The sequence below is a fragment of the Mus caroli genome, chromosome 18, assembly GCF_900094665.2.
Source record: "Mus caroli chromosome 18, CAROLI_EIJ_v1.1, whole genome shotgun sequence".
Classification (NCBI taxonomy): Eukaryota; Metazoa; Chordata; class Mammalia; order Rodentia; family Muridae; genus Mus; species Mus caroli.
In genome coordinates, this window is record NC_034587.1 from 11,428,588 (window position 1) to 11,447,408 (window position 18,821).

The 18,821-nt window shown below is 39.8% G+C and overlaps 1 protein-coding gene across 1 annotated transcript in view; it reads left to right on the forward strand.

The window, feature by feature from the left end:
* Positions 1–15,862, forward strand: part of Taf4b (TATA-box binding protein associated factor 4b) — a 118,999-nt gene extending 103,137 nt beyond the window's left edge. Inside the window, exon 15 of the mRNA XM_021150590.2 lies at positions 14,117–15,862. Within this exon, the coding sequence (XP_021006249.1) occupies positions 14,117–14,281 (165 nt within the window). The 3' untranslated portion in view covers positions 14,282–15,862. The remainder of the gene's footprint in view (positions 1–14,116) is intronic.
* The last annotated feature ends 2,959 nt before the right edge of the window (positions 15,863–18,821 follow it).

The window sequence follows — 18,821 nt, forward strand, 5'->3', positions numbered from 1 at the left end:
CCCACTGAGCCATCTCACCAGCCCCTTGCTGGTCCTTTAAGTTGAAAATCTTCATTCTTATCTACTCCTATTATCCGTAGGTTTGGTCTTCTCATTGTGTCCTGGATTTCCTGGATGTTTTGAGTTATGATCTTTTTGCATTTTACATTTTCTTTGATTGTTGTGCCCATGTTCTCTATGGAATCTTCTGCACCTGAGATTCTCTCTTCCATCTCTTGTATTCTGTTGCTGATGCTTGCATCTCTGATTTCAGATTTCTTTCCTAGGGTTTCTATCTCGAGCATTTTCTCACTTTGGGTTGTTTTGTTTCTACTTCCCTTTTTAGGTCTCAAATGGTTTTGTTCAATTCCTTCACCTGTTTGGTTGTGTTTTCCTGTAATTTTTTAAGGACTTCTACCATTTTAGCAGTGTTCTCCTGTATTTCTTTAAGTGAGTTATTAAAGTCCTTTTTGATGTCCTCTACCAGCATTATGTGATATGATTTTAATTCTGAGTTTTGCTTTTTGGGTGTGTTGGGGTATTCAGGACTGGGTGGGGTGGGAGTGCTGGGTTCTGATGATGGTGAGTGGTCTTGGTTTCTGTTAGTAAGATTCTTAACGTTTGCCTTTTGCCATCTGGTAATCTCTGGAGTTAGTTGTTATAGTTGTCTCTGGTTGGAGCTTGTTCCTCCTGTGATTCTGTTAGACTCTGTCAGCAGACCTGGGAGTCTAGCTCTCTCCTGAGTCTCAGTGGTCAGAGTACTCTCTGCAGGCAAGCTCTCCTCTTGCAGGGAAGGTGCACAGATATCTGGTGTTCAGACCTGCCTCCTGTCTGAAGATTAAGGCCCAAAACAGAGCAGGTCCCAGAAGATGTGTTTCCTCTGTAGTCTACACACTCACCTGCACAGACTGGTCTCCAAGGGACACAGGACACAAGATGACTCTCTTACCTGCTCTGGTGGTCAGAGCCCTCCAGGGCAGACACCTCTCCTCTGGCAGGGAAGGTGCCCAGATGTTTGGAGCTCGAAAAGTGGTCTGTCCCAGTAGCTGTATCGCTTCTGTAGACTGTGCTCTCACTTGGGTAGACTAGTCTCTGAGGGATCTGGGGCCCAAGATGGCTCCCTCACCTGGTCAGGCCGAGCCCTCCTGGGTGGATACCTCTCCTCTTGTGGGGAAGGTGTATCTATTATTTTTATATTCCAATTTTTTCTTTATTAATTGATTTGAAGTCGGTCTACAAAGTGCCTGGATGTCTGGAGCCTGAATCGGGGTCTGTCCCAGAAGCTGTGTTGTTTCTGCCTGTCCCAGAAGCTGTGTAGCTTCTGTAGTCTGCACTCTCACCTGTGCAGACTGTTCTCTGAGGGACCCAAGACACAAGATGGTTCCCTCACCTGCTCTGGAGGTCAGAGCAACCCCCAGGTGGTCACCTCTCCTCTGGCGGGGAAGGTGCCCAGATGTCTGCAGCCCAAAACAGGGCCTGTCCCAGAAGCTGTGTTGGTTCTGCCTGTCCCAGAAGTTGTGTCACTTCTGCAGTCTACACTCTTACCTGCTCAGACTGGTCTCAGAGGGACCCGGGAGACAAGATGCCTCCCTCACCTGCTCTGGGGGTCAGAGCCCTCCTGGGCACCCACCTTTCCTCCTGTGGGGAAGGTGTATCTATTATTTTTATATTCCAGTTTTTTCTTTATTAATTGATTTGAAGTCAGTCTACATGGTTCTTCTAATTTTTTAAAAAAGCTATTTTGTATAATTTTATATGAACTGTATGCATTTACATGAGTTTTAGACGCATCACTGTTATAAACATACCTGTGTAGCTTTTTCCTCAGTCAGGCTGGCATTGATTCTAGAGATAATTTGGGGGGAATGAACATTTTACCTTTTAACCCATGAGTATTGTAGCCTTGTTAATTTATGTCTACCATCGTCATTTTCCTTATATTTTAGTATCCACTAAGTCTGTCATGTCATTAATCGTACTTACAGTTATATTCTAGTTTTTTATATTACTGATTAGCATATTTTATATCCCAGCTCTCTGAGAATATGAGGCATCAGGATGGTACTTGAAAGGCCTGCTTGGGCTGCAGAGTAAGTTCAGAGCCAACCCTGATAACTTACTGAACAGTGTGCCAGAATAAAAAAAAATGAAAAATGGCTGGAAATATTACTGTCATAATGTGCTTGCTTGTCCTAGGTTTAATCTCTGTGGATATCTGCATGTCTGCAAGAGCACACAGATAGGAAATTTTAAGACAGGCTATAGTGCAGTGATAAGGCTACTGCTTACTGCTCTCATCAAAGAAAAGGGAGGGAGAGGGGAGAGAGAAAGAGAACACAAGAGCAAAAAGTAGAGCAGAAAGATGTTAAACATGTGCTCTTAAGGGAGCAAGAACTTTCTTGAACTGGGCTAGCAGTCATTTATGTGACATTCTGGCTTCATTCTATCCATGTCTATGACTTTGAGCCAGTCTGCAAGAGTAAGGGACTGGTTAGTTTGGTGTAAAGACTGTATGTATTCAGACTGTATCATAGCTACTGCTTATTATTTCTCTTATCCAGGCCTACAGAGAGTTCAGTGTAGAGAATAGTCAATGTTGGATTTTCTTTTTGTGTTGCTTGGTAAAAGTATGTTTCTTGAACAGTTTTTATACTTGTGGTGATTAATCTTTATTGTCAACCTGATGGGATTTAGAATCAGTGAAACAAATCTCTGGGCTAACTGTGAGGGGTTATCTAGATTGTTAATTGAAGGGGGACTCAGCATAAATTAGGCAATAGCATGGTTCAAGACTGACTAAGGCTAGCTAAGCACAAACATCCATTGTTCTCTGCCTCTTGAGTGTGAATGAAATTTGACCAGCACCTTCTGTTCTTGTCACTATACTTTTTCTGCCCTAAGAGACTCTATCTTATCTGAGTTGTTCAGGTTGTTAACATGAAGTTATTCATTATGTCTTCTTATCGTTTTAATGTTTGCAATAAAGTATATTCTTCTTCATTCCCAATGTTGGTAAACAGTGAGTTTTATCCTTTTTCTCCCCTCCTCTCACTTCTTTGTTAGTCTAGAAAGGCTTCATTGGTTTTTATTAATCAAACACTAATTTACAACTTATTGAACATTTTCTTGAGACATGATTTCATGTACACCAGGCTGACCTAAAACTTACTACATCATCAAGGATATCATTGAACTTCTTATCTTCCTGCTTCTACCTCCTAAAAGTTGTAGAAATTGAAGCATTCACCACCACATGCACTTTTATTGGATATTAGGGATTGAGCAAAAGCTTTTATGCAAGCTAGGCCTGCACTCAACCAACCGAACATTTGAGTATCTACTATGAATTTTCCCTATCTTTCTGTCTTGGCTTCACCCATACAAACTTTAATATGTTATATATAATTTGCTTGTATTAACTCTAATTTCCTTCTTGATAGCTTTCACATACCAGGTGTTTAGAAGTGTGTTTCCTTTCTACATTGGTTTTGTTTTCATGTGGCCGAGAACACAGTCTATGATTTCAGTCCTTTTAAATCTGTTGAAGCTTATGTCTAAGTGTTTGGTCAGTTTAGATGACTATTTATAAGCATATATTCTGCCCTTATTAGTATAGTGTCTGTAATTCTCTGTCTTCTTACTAGTTTACTTTGGGCTGGAGGTGCTGAGAGAAGACGGTGAGACGACTATGATTATGTGTTCACCTATGTCTACTTTAATTTCTGTTTCTGTCATTGAATGGCTTGCTTGTAGGTGCCATATGTCTTTCTGACAGAAGTTGTGTTTCTGTCATTATGGAATGATCTTCATTTCTAGAAATATTCTTCATCTGTAAGCCTGCTTCTTTAATATTTTATAGCTGTGATAGCTTTCTTATGACTAGAATTTACATGATTTTTCTTTTTTTCACATATGTAAATTGTGTTTTTATTCACAGTGGGTCTTTAAGAAATTGTTTTTTAATTTCTCCTGTATATTATCATGTCACTTAGTCAAGTATATTTTAACAATTTCACTGTTTCCTTTTTTTTAACCTTTTTAGATATACCTTTTTTTTTAAAGTGGCATCTGTCTCTTTTAAAACATAAAACATGCAAATTTTTTTGACTGTTGCTAAGGTTGAGTTAGTATCATTCATTGTACATAGGAGCCCTCCCTCCAAGCTACCTATCCACCCTCTGTTCTTTGTGCTACTCCTGCTAGCTTTGGATTCCCCTCTGTAGTAGACTGCCATTACTTAGCCTTGTTATATGTTCAGCGCTTATGAATGAAAAAGCAGCATTGCTCGGGCTCTTTCAGTTTCCTGTCAGTCCAGATATTTTTATAGGAGTATTTTTTATCCTGTATGGACCTCACAAACTCTATAATTGATAATCTTGTAAATAAAGCTACATTCAAAACTGTTAGTAAACCTACAACTTTAGTTAGTTGTTCAGCACAGCAGCTTTCACAGTTCTTCTGGTATGAAACGCGGCCTACTTGTTGATACTTCACTGTCAGTTATGTGAAGAAGTTTTAACAAAACATAAAACCGAGATCCAGAAAGTTTGCATGAGTTTTCTAATGACTTAGAAGTCCTAAGGTGTATTTTTGTACTTAGCCACTGGAGGCAGTCAAGTTATGGCTTTTTAGAGTTGGCTGCTATTTGGCCATTTGCTGCTCTTATGTGTTATAGTACTTAGCTGGCTGAACTGCTTTCTCACTATTTTGAGAATATAAGGGAAAAAACTGCAAAAAAAACCCCATTGTTTTGGATAAATTCCATATGATGGTAGCTTGATGGGAGTAAGTAAATAAAACAGTTTTTAGAGGACTGGATAATACTTCACAAATGCACCCTCAAGAACTTTACATTTTTCTTCCAGATTTGTTTGGCTAAGAATATTTTTGGCTAAAAATAATTTGTTTGCTAAGAATAGCAGCACAGTTTGACTCAGAAGGGCCAAGGATTGTGGTGATTCGATTTTAGTACTCATTCATACCAACTGTGTTATTGTGTGACACTGGACCCTGCACACATGGATCAGATCCTTCTTTAGTGACTGTAAAATTCTTCATAGGTCACAGTCATCCTCTTCAGTTCAGTGAGTGGCAGGTTTGAGATAATGGAACAACAGGCTTGTAGTTTGCGGAGAATCCTAGGAAAGTGCACAGATTGCAACTAATCTAGAACTGGACAAATGTTGATAGGCATTGGGAAAATACACTGCCTGACTTCAGTCCTTAAGCATTTCGGTGCTAGAACTTGAGAATAGGACAGCTGGACTGGAGAATGCCACACCAGGAAGAAAGCATACTGTTTGCTGTTCACTGGCCAAATCAAAGGGACACATTACTTATTCCATGAGCAGCAGTTTGTGACAAGAATAAAGAAATGAGAGACAGGACTGGCCTTATTGTGGATACAAATGTCTTTTTATGTCCTTGTGTATTTGTATCTGGTCCTATATTTTAAACAGGAAAATTGTATTACCAGATGATTGTTTTAGAACAGTTACTCACATTCCAGTGTAAGCAATAGTAATACAAGAGGATAGACTGTTTAAAAATCAGTACTTTTCAAATAATAGAAGATAATAAAAGTGAAAAAGTTAAAAGAAGTAAGTGACTTAAAGTGTGTTAAGGAGAGGTAGGATGGGTAAGCGTGGCGGGCCGATACAGCATGGTGGATGGAAAGGCTGGGGATGGTCTCATCCAGATTTTTGCATTGGGTATTTTATGTATATATGTTTGCATTTCTTGAAATAAAAGAGGGAGAAGGGAAGGACTAGTGGTTCAGAGTATGTTGAATGTGGGGTAGTATTGTACATTCATTCAGAAGCTTTGCTAAAAAGTGGTGGGGCCTGAAATAAAGAGTAGCCTTTAGCACATATGACAGCCAGTTTATTTCTTTAACAGCTGACATCATTTCAGAACCACACTTACAGTTTAAAGCCTGTGGTTCAATGTCTCCTAAGTCTGCTTACTTTCTTTGAAACACACCAGAATGACAAAATTATTGAGCAGAGACAGACATGTCTGACTGCCTATGCCTTGCTACCACTCTCAAGGATAAAATGAATGTGATTAAAGTCAAACTGTAGCTTTGAAAGTTCTGCCTCTTGACCAGCAGAGGGCAGTCAGCCTCAAAGTTCAGTGTGCTCCCCTCGAGGCTTAGAAAGTTTAGTCTTTGGGTTTGTTTGTTTGTTTGTTTGTTTGTTTTGTCTTGTTTTTGTTCTTTGTTTTTGTGTTTTAGCCAGGATCTTGAGTCAACTCACTGTGTTGATGTGGTTGACATTGAGCTTTTGATCTCCCTCCCTCCATCTTAGTGCCGTATTTACAGGTATGAGCCACCAGTGGTGCCTCTAGTCAAACCCAGGGCTCCCTGCATGTTAGACGAGCACACTACCAACTGACTTGTATCTGACTTGAAAGCTTAGTCTTTGGGACATAAGGATCTGTGTGTTGTTGCACGGGGTGGGGGTGTTGTATATGAAGTTGTGTTCACCTGTGTGCGTGTTCATGGTCCAGAAGAAGGCCATTGTCCTGTTCTATCACTTTCCACCTTACTCACATGAGACAGTCTCTTACTAAATTGGAGCTTCCAACCCTAGTAACCCCACTTCATTTCTATGTTTCCCGTCAGTGCTTGGGGAGCGGGGAGGTGTGAGTATGCATGTACACATGCACACCCAGCTCTTTTAAGAGGATTCTGGATATCTGAATTAAGATCCTCTTGCTTGTGCAGCAAGCACTCTTACCTACTGAGCCCACTCTAAAAACACTTTTATTTATCTGAGCTTCCAGGTTCTAGAGAATGTTTATTGTGGAACCAGGTCTCATCTGATCCCTAACTCCCACATGTAACCTTTGTTAAATTCTTCAAGTTTATAAAGATTTGTATCCCACCCTAAGAGCTATTAAAATGGCTTAGCACTGGGCCTTAGTAGAAACTGGGCAGAGAATCTGAGAAGTGTGTGTACTGTTACTTCCATTCCTCTCTTTTAAAGATGCCCCATTTTCTGTGCTTGGTTCTCTGTTAACGTTCAGAGAACATTTGTGTTTTCTTAGTCTTACAATACAAGGAAAAGTACAGAAGAGGTTTATTTTCTAGTTACTTGGCTTGACAGACTTTGTGTGTGTGTGGTTTCAGTGGAGAAGTATAGGAAGGATGTCCTATCTGTACCTGTGTCCTTTGTCCACCTGCAACCTGCAGAGTGGCTATTAGTATTTCAGTGCTTTAAGCACTGAAAGCTCCACTAAAATTTGAAGAGTTCACTGAGAAACGAGAAGCATAACAAAATTTATCATTTCTCTAATTTTAGTGAGTTGGTGATTTAATAAGAACTTGAGAGAATGGGGTACAGGTGGTAAATTTGATTAGGAGAAACGTTGTGTCTGGAGCTAAAGTTATATATGCTTTTTCCTGATTGCAAACATTCAGTGCCTCCCAAATGACCAGTTATTTCATTAAGATGATAAAGGCCAGCATTTAGAGATTGCATACTGTGTTCCCAGTGCTATTTTCAAATAGATCTGAGGGTAGAGTGGTTAATATCCTTGTTTACAGTGTAAGAAACTGAGGCACAGAGAAGTTAAGTAGTTTGTTTAAAATTGTTTATGAAATTAACAACTAGTGTAATTTCTGTACAATGTCATCCCAGCATAGTGCCTGTGATACAGTACTTGAACTAGATCAGAGTGTGAATTAGCAATGGAGACAGGTTTTCTACTGACCTCTTATCAGCTTCTTGTAAGCAGCTCATGAGCTCCACCCTACTCCATGCTGCTGTGAGTTCCTGTGCACTGGTCCTGTCCAGTCCAGGACACTGTTTTGCTCAGCTTCTTCCTGCCCTTCTGCAAGGGTGGTGACATTTGGATAAAGGTCCACATGAAGTGAGAGAAGTGTGGCAGGACTCCTGAAGCCACTCCAGCTACCTAGCTCTTATTTTGGCTTCTAACTTGGTGCAGAAGTGATATAACTTAAGGAAAAGCTAAAAGGCTTTTATAGATTTTATTTTATACCACCTGCTCCATTATGTAGAATAAAAAACCTGGATGGCTAGTTGTTTTTAGTCATTGTTTCTTTTTTCATTTATTTATTTATTCACTTTACATCCTGATCGCACCCCTTCCCAGTCCCACCCCTCACACAGTCTGTCCCCTGTCCCCTCTGAATATATTCCATCCTGGCACATCAAGTCACTGCATTGTTAAATGATGTTATATCTAAAGCTGGTAATTACTGGTACTCACTTTCTCCTTTTAAGAATAAAAGAATTTCTGCTGTTTCATTATAGAAGTAGGAAGCTTTGTCAATGCTACAATCCTAACAAATCAGTGAAGCTAGTTTAATTAGTCTGTTGTTGTAGAAGGTGTGGACACTAGGTTTGGTAGGCATTTGGTTGAGTTGGTTGTTTCTCCATTTTAAGAATCCATATAAAAGAATATCCTCGTGTGAGAAGTGGATGGGAAACCCCCTGTTTCAGAAACAGTGAGCTCTTTATAAGATCCTATTTTTTTTCTTTTATATTCTCCCTGAAGTACAATTAATTTTTCAGCCTTGGCATTGTTGAACTAAGTGAACTTAGGGAAAGGAGCTGGTGACATGAATAAAAAGGAAAACTAAAAGTCAGGTTTAGTGTTGATGAATACATGTAGTCATTCAGTAAACAAGAATTATCTGATTATTATGGCTTTACCATGGTGAAACTAACCAGTCAGAATTGTTAACTATCCAACTTACAAAAAACAGGAGGCATTTATTTTGCATGCAGTTTCAAGAATTTGGCTTTCTAAGTCAGTCATGATTTGGGGGAAGAAAGTGAAGTTGTAAATTATGAAAGACATTTGTGGTGGTTGTAGAGTGTCCCTTGGGGTTTGTTTCATTTATAACATTGCCTCGGGCCTTCCACTGCATCCTGTTGCAGTGACCTCCTCTTCAACCCTGGCCTGGCAGCTATAGTGCAGCTCTTCCCTTGTATCCTTCGGGCTTGTCATATGACAGACATGAACCATAACCCCTTTGTTCTTTAACCCAGATAATTGGGTCTGTATTTTCTTTATATTTAACAATCTTATTATCTTTTCTTCCCCCTCTTGCACTTTCCTTTTAATTTCCTACAGAGATGAGATGGGATTTTTGCTAGCAGTTTAATTTTTTTATCAAAACACAACATTGATCCAGAAGGGACAAAAACCAAAGCATAAGCTGACTCAGTTTTTAGGCAGGGAATGTACCCACCTACACAGTAGTCAGACTAAGGAGGAAGCATCATGGAACTTTTGAAAACTAGTGTATCCTCCCAGCTCGTCCCAGCTCGTCCGATCCCCAAGAAGAATCTTCATTGCCTGACTCCTGCAGGCTTGCCTGTTTGGAAGTATGGCCAAAAATGGAACCATACAGTAGGTGTTCCTTTGTATTCTGGGTCTCTCAGTTGTTATAGCTTACTTCACTTATAATAAATCATTGTGTTTCCAGTAAGGATCACTGTGAATACTAGTTCAAAATATAACTTATGCGACCTTTAGTAAAAATGACATTTCTAGGTATTTTCATTAAACACAAAATTACTGAGACATATTTGTCTAGTCAAATTTAAATTTTATGTAAGATGGTAAACTTACTTGCAGGCAGATGTGTGGACACTTAAATATATGTACAGATTTAGAATTAGCAATAATATATCATTTATGACTTTTTAAAAAAATCCTTTTTTGAGCCAGAAATATAGCCAGGTCAGTAAATCCTTGTGTAGCTTGCTGAAAGTCCTATGTGAACCCAACCATCATATAAACCAGGCATGGTGGCATTTGGGAAGTACGGACAGGTGGGCCAAAAGTTCAGAGTTTATCTTTGGCTTCAAGGTGATTTGGGTACCAACCTGAACTATATATGAGATCCATCTATTATTCATCCATCTGTCCTTCCATCCATCTATCTGTCTTCCCTTCTTCCCTCATCTCCTCCTTCTTTCCCTCCCTTCCTTCTTCCCCTCCTTCTTCCTTCTTCTTTAGAATGCACTGAAGTTTTAAATAACTCTAATTGTTATAAACAAGATTGCCTGTCACATCTATAATACATTTTACTGACTTCCTATTCTGTATATTTATTGTTTCCAAAGCTGAGTTGTTGAGATCATCCTACAGAAATCATGCAAAAATGTTTTAGTGATAATAATTAACAGTAGTAAAGTGTCATCTATCTGAGTAGCAAAGGTTTCAGCAAAGGGAGATACGAGATCACTCACTATGGACTGCCATGCTTGCTCAGTCATAGTTCACTACTTAGACATGCACAAATCACACTCTGCACCCTTCTTCCTCATGGGCTTTCCAATGTTTCTTCCATGGGGTGGTATGAGCAAGTTAACCTAATGAAAACACTGACATGGCTAGGATATTATAGCCCTCAAAAATTGAATGTTATTAGAAAAATTTTTGACTAAGTAAAACCTCCCTGAAGTCATGCTATGAACATCATGGAATTTGGTTGACTGGTTTTACCTTGGTGTTTTGTAGTCTATATACACCATGCCCTGCACTATCAAAACAAACCAAAATTGTGACAGGAATAACTAAAATTCATTGTTATTGAAACAGAATGGGACGATTTGATTCCCATATGACTTAAGTACCTCTCAGAAAGTCTCAAGTGGATGAAACAAACTTGCTTTATCCTATCAAACTTACCAATCCTATCAAAATGGGATTTTTTAAATATACTTTTAAGTTTTACAAAATTAATTTATTATTGTGTGTGCATTCATAATGCACATGCATGGGTGTGCATGCCCTACTTTCATGTGGAAGGGAGAAGACTTTGCGGAGTCCGTTCTTTTCTTTCACCTTTTCCTGTGTTCCCAGGATCAAACACAGGTCTCAGGCTTGTGCCAAATGTGCCTCTACCCTTTGAGCCATCTTTCCAGTCCTGAAAACAAAATACAGTTTTTAAAAAAAATGAGGTAAAAGGCATAAGGTTTATATGATGTGGAGAGTCTCAGTGAGTAATAATTGTCTAGATCGGACTGGCCTGCCTGTGGAGGATTATCTTCATAATTGATTGAAGATTAGAAGACATGCTCAGTGTGGGTGGCACCATTCCCTAAGAAAGGGATCCTGAACTGTGCAAGAGTGGAATGCTTAGTGCCAACTGAGTAAAATCTTGTACATGCCTCTTTTCTGCTGCCTGTGGGTATTACAGCCATTCCTCCAAAGGCCCTTCTGCTGCTGGGACGCATCTGCTAGGATACTCTGTAATCTAGAGTTTTTAGCTAAAGTAGACCCCTCACCCTACACACAAAATGAGGGCTTCACTTTTACACAATTATCATTCCAAGAAATTCTTTACTTGGGGCAAGCAAGATGATTCAGTGGGTGAATGTGCTTACTTTACAAGTCCAGCAACCCTGGTGTGATCCCTGGAATACATGGTAGAAGGAGAGAACCTACTCCTGAAAGCTGTCCTCAGATATCCACACACTAGATTGGTATATGCCCACCAGCACTCATATATATATATATATGTCTTACACACATATGATAGCAATTTAAACATTTTTGTAATTAATTAATCTGTTAATTGGTATTTTTTTGAGACAGGGTTTTTTTCTGTGTAGTCCTGTCTGCCCTGGAACTGACTGTGTAGACCAGGCTGGCCTCCAACTCAAGAGATCTACCTGCTTTTCCCCACTGAGTGCTGGGATTAAAGGAATGCATCACCCTGCCTGGATTTATTTTTAATTTTTGAGATTATAATTTAATTATGTTCCTTCAAAATCCTTTCATATATTCTTCCCTGCTCTTTTTAAAATTAATGGCCTCTCTTTTTTCACTAATTGTTATGAATATATATGTATTTGTGTATATATATGCATATATCATATATATACACACACACATACACACACATTATATGTCTTCTTAAATATAGCCTATTGAATCCATGTATTATTTGTGCACATGTTTTCAGGAATCACTGTTTGGCACTGGATAGCCAATTGGTGTGCTCTTTCCTCAGTTGTCCTTAGTTCTTTGTGTTGAGTTGAGGCCTTATAGGCTTTTCCCCATCCAGTTCAGCTTGTTTATTGGTGTCACATTTGGGTCTTCATATTTCTGAGACTTTGTGTATAGCTTCTAATATTACCAGAAAATACAGTCTTACAGCAAACTCCCAGTTCCTCGGGCACTTGTAATTTTCCAGTCCCTCTTCTGAAATGATCTCTGAACCTGAAGTGAAGGTGCAGTCTGATTGCTGATGTAACTGTTTGGACGGAGCTCCACGACTCTGCATTTTTATTGGTTGTGGTTTTCTGGAGTGGTCGCTTACTGTTGCAAAGAGATTTCTTCAATGAAGGTTAAATACTACCCTTATCTGTTGGCATAAGAACACAGTGTTTATGGATTATTGTTAGGGATTATGTTAGTAGTTGGTTTAGTTGTAGATTCTCTTTTAATAACCATAATTTCTCTAGTACTGAATAATTAGCTAAGTTTCTAGTACCAGACATGGCATCCATCTTCTTGAATGGGTTCAATTAGAGAGCTGTTGATTACTGCCAAGGTGTGTGTGCCACTACTGCACTTGTACTGTTACGATACCATGCGGGTTGCTGATATTGTTCTTAGATGGCAAAACTCAATAAGACTGTTGGTTACCTTCGTTGTTGTTGTTGTTGTTGTTGTCTAAGTGACATTAAGATGGCTCAGTGGATAAAGCACTTGCTACAAAAGCCTGACAAGCCGAGTTTGATCCCTAAGACCCCCATAAATATAGGAGAGAAGCAACTCACAGAGTTGTTCTCTGTCCTCCACATACAGGCCATGCCATGCATATGCCCTTTCCCCAACCCCACATCACTCAGCCAAATAATAATAATAATAATAATAATAAATAAAAACTTAAAAAGGAGAATTTAACAAAATAGTGCATAGATGTCAGTGTTTAAGAAGCTGTCTTATTGCAGGAATAAGACAGTTCATTCTTAGATGAATGTGAAACTCACATTGGCTGTTCTGTTTATAATCAGTAAATTTGGTTAGGAAAATATTAGGCTGGTAGTGCATGCCTTTAAATGCCAGCACTTCAACACTTGGCAGGAAGAGGAAAGTAGATCTTTGAGTTTGAGGCCTAGTCTGACCTACACAGTGAGTTTCAGGCCAACCAGAGCTAAATAGTGATGAGACTCTGTTTAAAAAGTAAAATACTGTGGATAATCCATGCTGTACTTTATACTTTGCCGACTACCAGATATAATATATAATAGTCATTGTCCGTAGAAATCTTCTGGTCTTGTGAGCTTGTGGTGGTATGGAACCATCTATGAATTACTATTATACAGCATGAGCTTCTTAATAAATTTCATTAGATAAATAGATTGCCCCTGAGTGGCCTTCTGGAGATCTCTGCCTATTGTATGTAGCTAAAGTCATTTGTAAAAGAGAATGGCAAGTGTGTGATTGAAGGGAACCAGGATGCTGCTTACCTGGCACCATCAATAATACCACATAGTAGAGTGGCTAATCACAGTGACTTCAGACCAAGTTAAAAATGGAGTCCTACTCCACCTTGCTGTGAGGCTTATGACACATGGCTTTCCCAGGCCAGAATCATTTTCCTATCTGACCCAAGCAGTGGGGGCATCCCTCACAGACCTTGTTGCAATGTTATATGAAAGAAAGGAGACAAATTTTCAAGTGGAGGTCTGGCCTCTGGGGAGCCATTAAAGATTTTTTTGGCACTGTAGCTTGATGAGATTTGAACCATAATGGGCTTTTGTTATGTTTATTTTTACAATTGATGCATAAAAGACTGCTTTGTGGCAGGAGCTTTTTATGTGTATGTAACCCTTCAGCACCGTGATCAAAATAATAAATTCACCCATCACTTTGAAGCTTTTTGTAAAATTTTTCAAGTGGGAAGTCTGACCTGGAAGGGGCAGGAAAGTGGAGCAAAGGAACACTTGGAAGAGAAGAGATCTTTCTTCCAGGCTCTGCCAGGTCAGGACAGAGGAGCGAATGAGGTCATGACTTCAGTGGGTTGAGCCTTCCATAATACCTTCCCAAAGGACAGTGCCACATGCACCACCACAACAGGCTTTCCCTTTGTGAAAGTCCTTATTCTAAACTTCTTCTCTCTCTTTTTTATTTCTCTGTTTAGAGCTTCAAAGATAACCCTTCTACTTCTGGGACTTCCAGCCTAACAGCCACCAAACCTTTTCGTCCAAGAATCACAAGAATCTGCCTCAGGGATTTGATATTCTGTATGGAACAGGAAAGAGAGATGAAGTATTCTCGAGCCCTATACCTTGCCCTTCTTAAGTGATCACTCCATCCATCCAGACGCACACTGTTTACTGCCAAAGAAGACACTGGGAGCACTGTTGCACTGTTCTGAAACCTACCTTGGAAGTGTCACCAGTATGGAAGACCACTGCTTACACTGACAAGCTTTTACTACATCTTGTCTGTGTGGCCTGTGGATTCTTGCAGCTGAGCATTCAGATGCTTTCTGAAAGTCAGTATTATGTATACTTTATGAGGAAGTATCACCTACGGACCTGCATTTAAAATTACAATAGCTAGGGACTAGCTTTTACCACCTTCATTTGTTTTGTTGTTTCCACTCAGCAGCAATGAGGTGCCTTCCTCTGATACAGGCTGTATCTAGATGTGGGATAAAGAAGGAGTCAAAATGTATCCTGTGCTGAGCCTGTCTCCTAGTGTTAGATTGTATAGTCTGCAATTAGAGCTTACTTAGCTCATGGTGACAGTTACCTTCTGTAGTTGAAGTGTGACAAGCTACAGAGTAGAGGCAAAGTCAACTTGAGTTAGTTGAGCCAGAATTACACAGCTGATAATTATACGGTGAGGTTGCTGACTCTCTGGCTCCCTACACTGCAGTGTTTCTGATGCCTAGTGAGGGCCATCCTTTTTAGCTAAGTAAAACCACTACTGCTATACCTCACTGAAATGTGGAAAAGGTAGAAAGTACTGGGAAAATATGAGGCCTTGCATTCAAATTGACAAAGGATGAGAATGCCATCTTGAACTAGATGTGTACACCATGTGTCCAAGGAGAGGTGGCTGCTCAGGGAATGCCAAAGCTGGTCCTTGTTTTAGTGATGGGGAAAAAAGAAAAAGAAAAAAAATCATAGGTCAACCAAAGAAGAAATCTGGCACGCATTTAGTTACAGTATTTCAAAAGGATGATTTGGTTTTGTATTATTTTAATTCCCAAGAAGGAGTTCTTTCTTTTATAAAGAATCTCCCAGTTACCCTATGTTTTAAGCATCTAATGCTTTTCAAATTTCTAACTGCTGGTAAGAACATTTAAACAGTAGGATTCCCTTTGAATTGTGTACTTAAGAGGTGCTGTCATGTGTCTTGCTCTTAGGGGGTGGCTCTAAATGTGAGCAACACATTCTGTACCTCTCTCTGAGGAGGAAGCTGATATTCAAAGTACCTCCTCTCTCCCTTTTAAATCTACCTGTGTACATTATAGCTGACAGAAATAATGGTGAAATTGAAATCACATACCAAAAGAATGCCAAACTCTCCTGGGGAAACATTTCAAGTATGTCACTCTCTGTCCTGTTCTTCCCATAGGGACTGTTATGGCCACATTCTATACTGTTGTAAGAGTTTAATTGGCCACAATTTTTGTTTTAGCAAGTTATGTAAAATGCCATAAATTATGTATATGCTTAAAAAGGTACCTTCCTAAGAGATGTATACCCAAAGTTGTATATTTAAATGCTTAGCTTTATTTTTTGTAAAGTCCAGCATACTCCCACATTTGTGTAATCTTATTGATCTGATGTTTAAAATTATTTCAAATACATTATTTTATGATTAAAAACAAACAAAACTTTGCTCAGTCACTGTCTTTGCAGCAGTTTCTATTAGCAGCCAGTCCCTGGAGGACGTAGATCTGCCTGACAGTGAGTCTCTTATTTATTTGCATTTGGGTTCTGTGAACATTTGGGTTCTGGAATTGCACTTAGATCTAAGTTTCTATATCACTTTCTGTGAAATAGTTGTAATTTTGCCAACTATTTGACTCAAAAAGAAAGCTAGACATAGTCATTATGGAAGATTTTCTTGGTCCATTGAGTTTTTCTTACCAAGATATTCTTGTTCAAAATTTGTAATATAAGCCTTTTGTGTATACATATGTGCGGTGTATGTATGGGTGCCATCTTCTCTCACCTCTCCATCTTACATTTGTAGACAAGGTACTGAGTCTGGAGCTTACTCTTGGCTAGAGTGGCTGGCCAGCAGCCCCTGTGCATCTTCCCGTCTCTGCCTTTGAGCTCTAGGAGTTCAGGAGTGTACCACCATGGCTAACATTGTACATGGGTACTGGGGATCCGAACCTGGGTCCTTAAGCTCACCACAGCAGGCACTTTACCCACTGAGCCAGTTCCCAAGTTCCTTAATGTACATTTTGAAACTTTGGTTGTACAGGTTTCAAAACCTCTTATACAGAGAAAAACAAATGTGTGTATCCGAGATATACACAGTTAGTTGGCAGAATGGAGACTTTGGGGTAGCTTTGCTCGCCAGATGCATTGTTTTTAAATACACAGTAGTAACAAGCCTTTTCTGTTGTCAGTGGTGGTGTTTTGTTATGTGAGTGCTGTGGATCCAGCTCAGGCTCTCAGGCTTGCACACCAGACACTCCTTCCTACTCACTGTCACCTCCCTAGCTCCAGTAGTCTTCTTCTTTTTAAAGAAGCATTGGAAATTTTTTTTAATATTTATTGTCTGTGTGTATGATTTATAGGCATGCACATGTAGAGATCAGGGGACAGCTTACAGGAGTTGGTTCTCTTTATTGTGTGGACCTGGAGATCAAATCAGACCAGATCGTCAGGCTTGGCAACAAGTGTCCTTAACCTGCTGAGCCATTTCACTGTCCCAACAAACATTTTAAAACCTATAAAATTCTTCAAAATGATATGTGGCAAAAGTTCTGTTTCATTAGAATTTTGTCAAGAGAAATGTACTTAGAATTAAGACTTCATACTAGTGATGTCGTGCTTCCAGCAGAAAACACAGAAATGTTATGGCATAATTTTTAGGAAAGTAACAGGACCAAGGTACATGCTGACTTGAACTTTTCACTTTGTATGTTGTAGAATGAATCCGTTCAGTGTGTGTACAAATTTGACCTCAAAAGTTCCAATTACATTGTGCAGGGATAAGCATATTGTGTCACATGTCTGAGGATAACCTGGTAGACAGTGTTTACTTTGTAACATTCTTCTTGTGATACTCTATCTCACTTGTCAACTTGGTGTGCTCTAGAATCACATTGGAGACAGGTTTCTGGGAATGCCTCTGAGGGATTATCTTCTTTAGGTTTAGCGACTAATCTATAGCATACACACAGCATCTCTCATTATGTCAGGCTTGTTCCACTCTACAGCAAATCCTTGGTGGTCATCCAGTGGTACTGGCATCTCCAAAATGCTGGTCTGATTTGATCTCCAGGTGAGTCTCTGATTTGATCTCCAGGTTGAGTCTCTGCAACTGGGCTGTACCTTTGCCACTGGCCTCTCCTGGGCTCTCTTCAAGGACTCTGTCCCTGACATATGGTGCCAAGCCTCAACATCTCTCCATGAGCCCTTCTATCCTGGATCTTCTACTGCAGCTAAGTCTATACCTTCACCAATGGCCTCTCCTCAGGGACTGCAGCACTACCACACAGTACAAAGGCTCAGCTGCTCTCTGTGAACCCTGCACACCTTTAAAACAGTGCTACCTGGGTGACTCTTACACTAACAGCTTTAGTTATCAGCACATGATACACCTCTGGATGCTTCAAGAATACAGGTTCTATGTGCTGACCCGGAGGTAACACTTCCCAGTGATGCCAGTCTCTTCTTTAATCACCACCAATTTCTCAGCTGCAGTTGACTGTTACCAATTGTCACAACAAAACAAAGGTTTTACTTTAGCAGCTCTGGTCTCCTATTAATCACAGCCAATTCTGCTGGCTAGTTCTGTGTGAATTTGACAGAAGCTAGAGTTCTTTTAGAAGAGGGAACCCAAATTCAGAAAATGCCCCAACCAGGTTCATCTGTGGGTAAGCCTGTGGTGTACCTTATTCAGTGATGATTGATATGGGACAGTTTGGCTCTCTGTGGGTGGTGCCACCACTGGACTGGTAGCCCTGAGTACTATAAGCAAGCCTGCTGAACGAGTCAGTACACAACACTCCTCCATCATGGCCTCTGCTTCAGCTCCTGCCTCTAGGTTTCTGTCCTGTTCCCGCCTTTACTTCCCCCAGTGACGGACTGTAATGTGGTACTGTAAACTGAAATAAACCCTTTCATCCTCAAGTTGCTTTTGCTCATGGTATTTTATCACAGCAGTAAAAAGCTTGAGCCACTTACTTTGGGCAAATTATTTTTCGTTTCCCTATCTTAAAAAAAAAAAAAAAAAAGTACCTGGCCTATAGGGTGGCAGTGAGAATTTAGTAAAGACTGTGTGTAAGTTGTTCAGACCAGCCTACCTACCAAGTATAATAGACATAATGCAGGAGTAATGCTTATTTTTATTTGGGGATTTTAATTGACACAGCTTTATGGCCTACCTACCTATGTACTTGGCTAAATTCCTAGGCATTGGAGACTGGTACAGGAAGCCACAAGAAGGATCTGACTAATAGGGCCATTTATCAGTCTCTCTCTCTCTCTCTCTCTCTCTCTCTCTCTCTCTCTCTCTCTTTCTCTTTTCCCCTTCTCTCCTCTTGGCCTTGGCTGCTCTCTCTCTCTCTCTCTCTTTCTCTCTCTCTCTCTCTCTTCTCCCTGCCTTTCTATAATAAAGCTCTAAAGCCTTAGACTATTTCTGTTCAT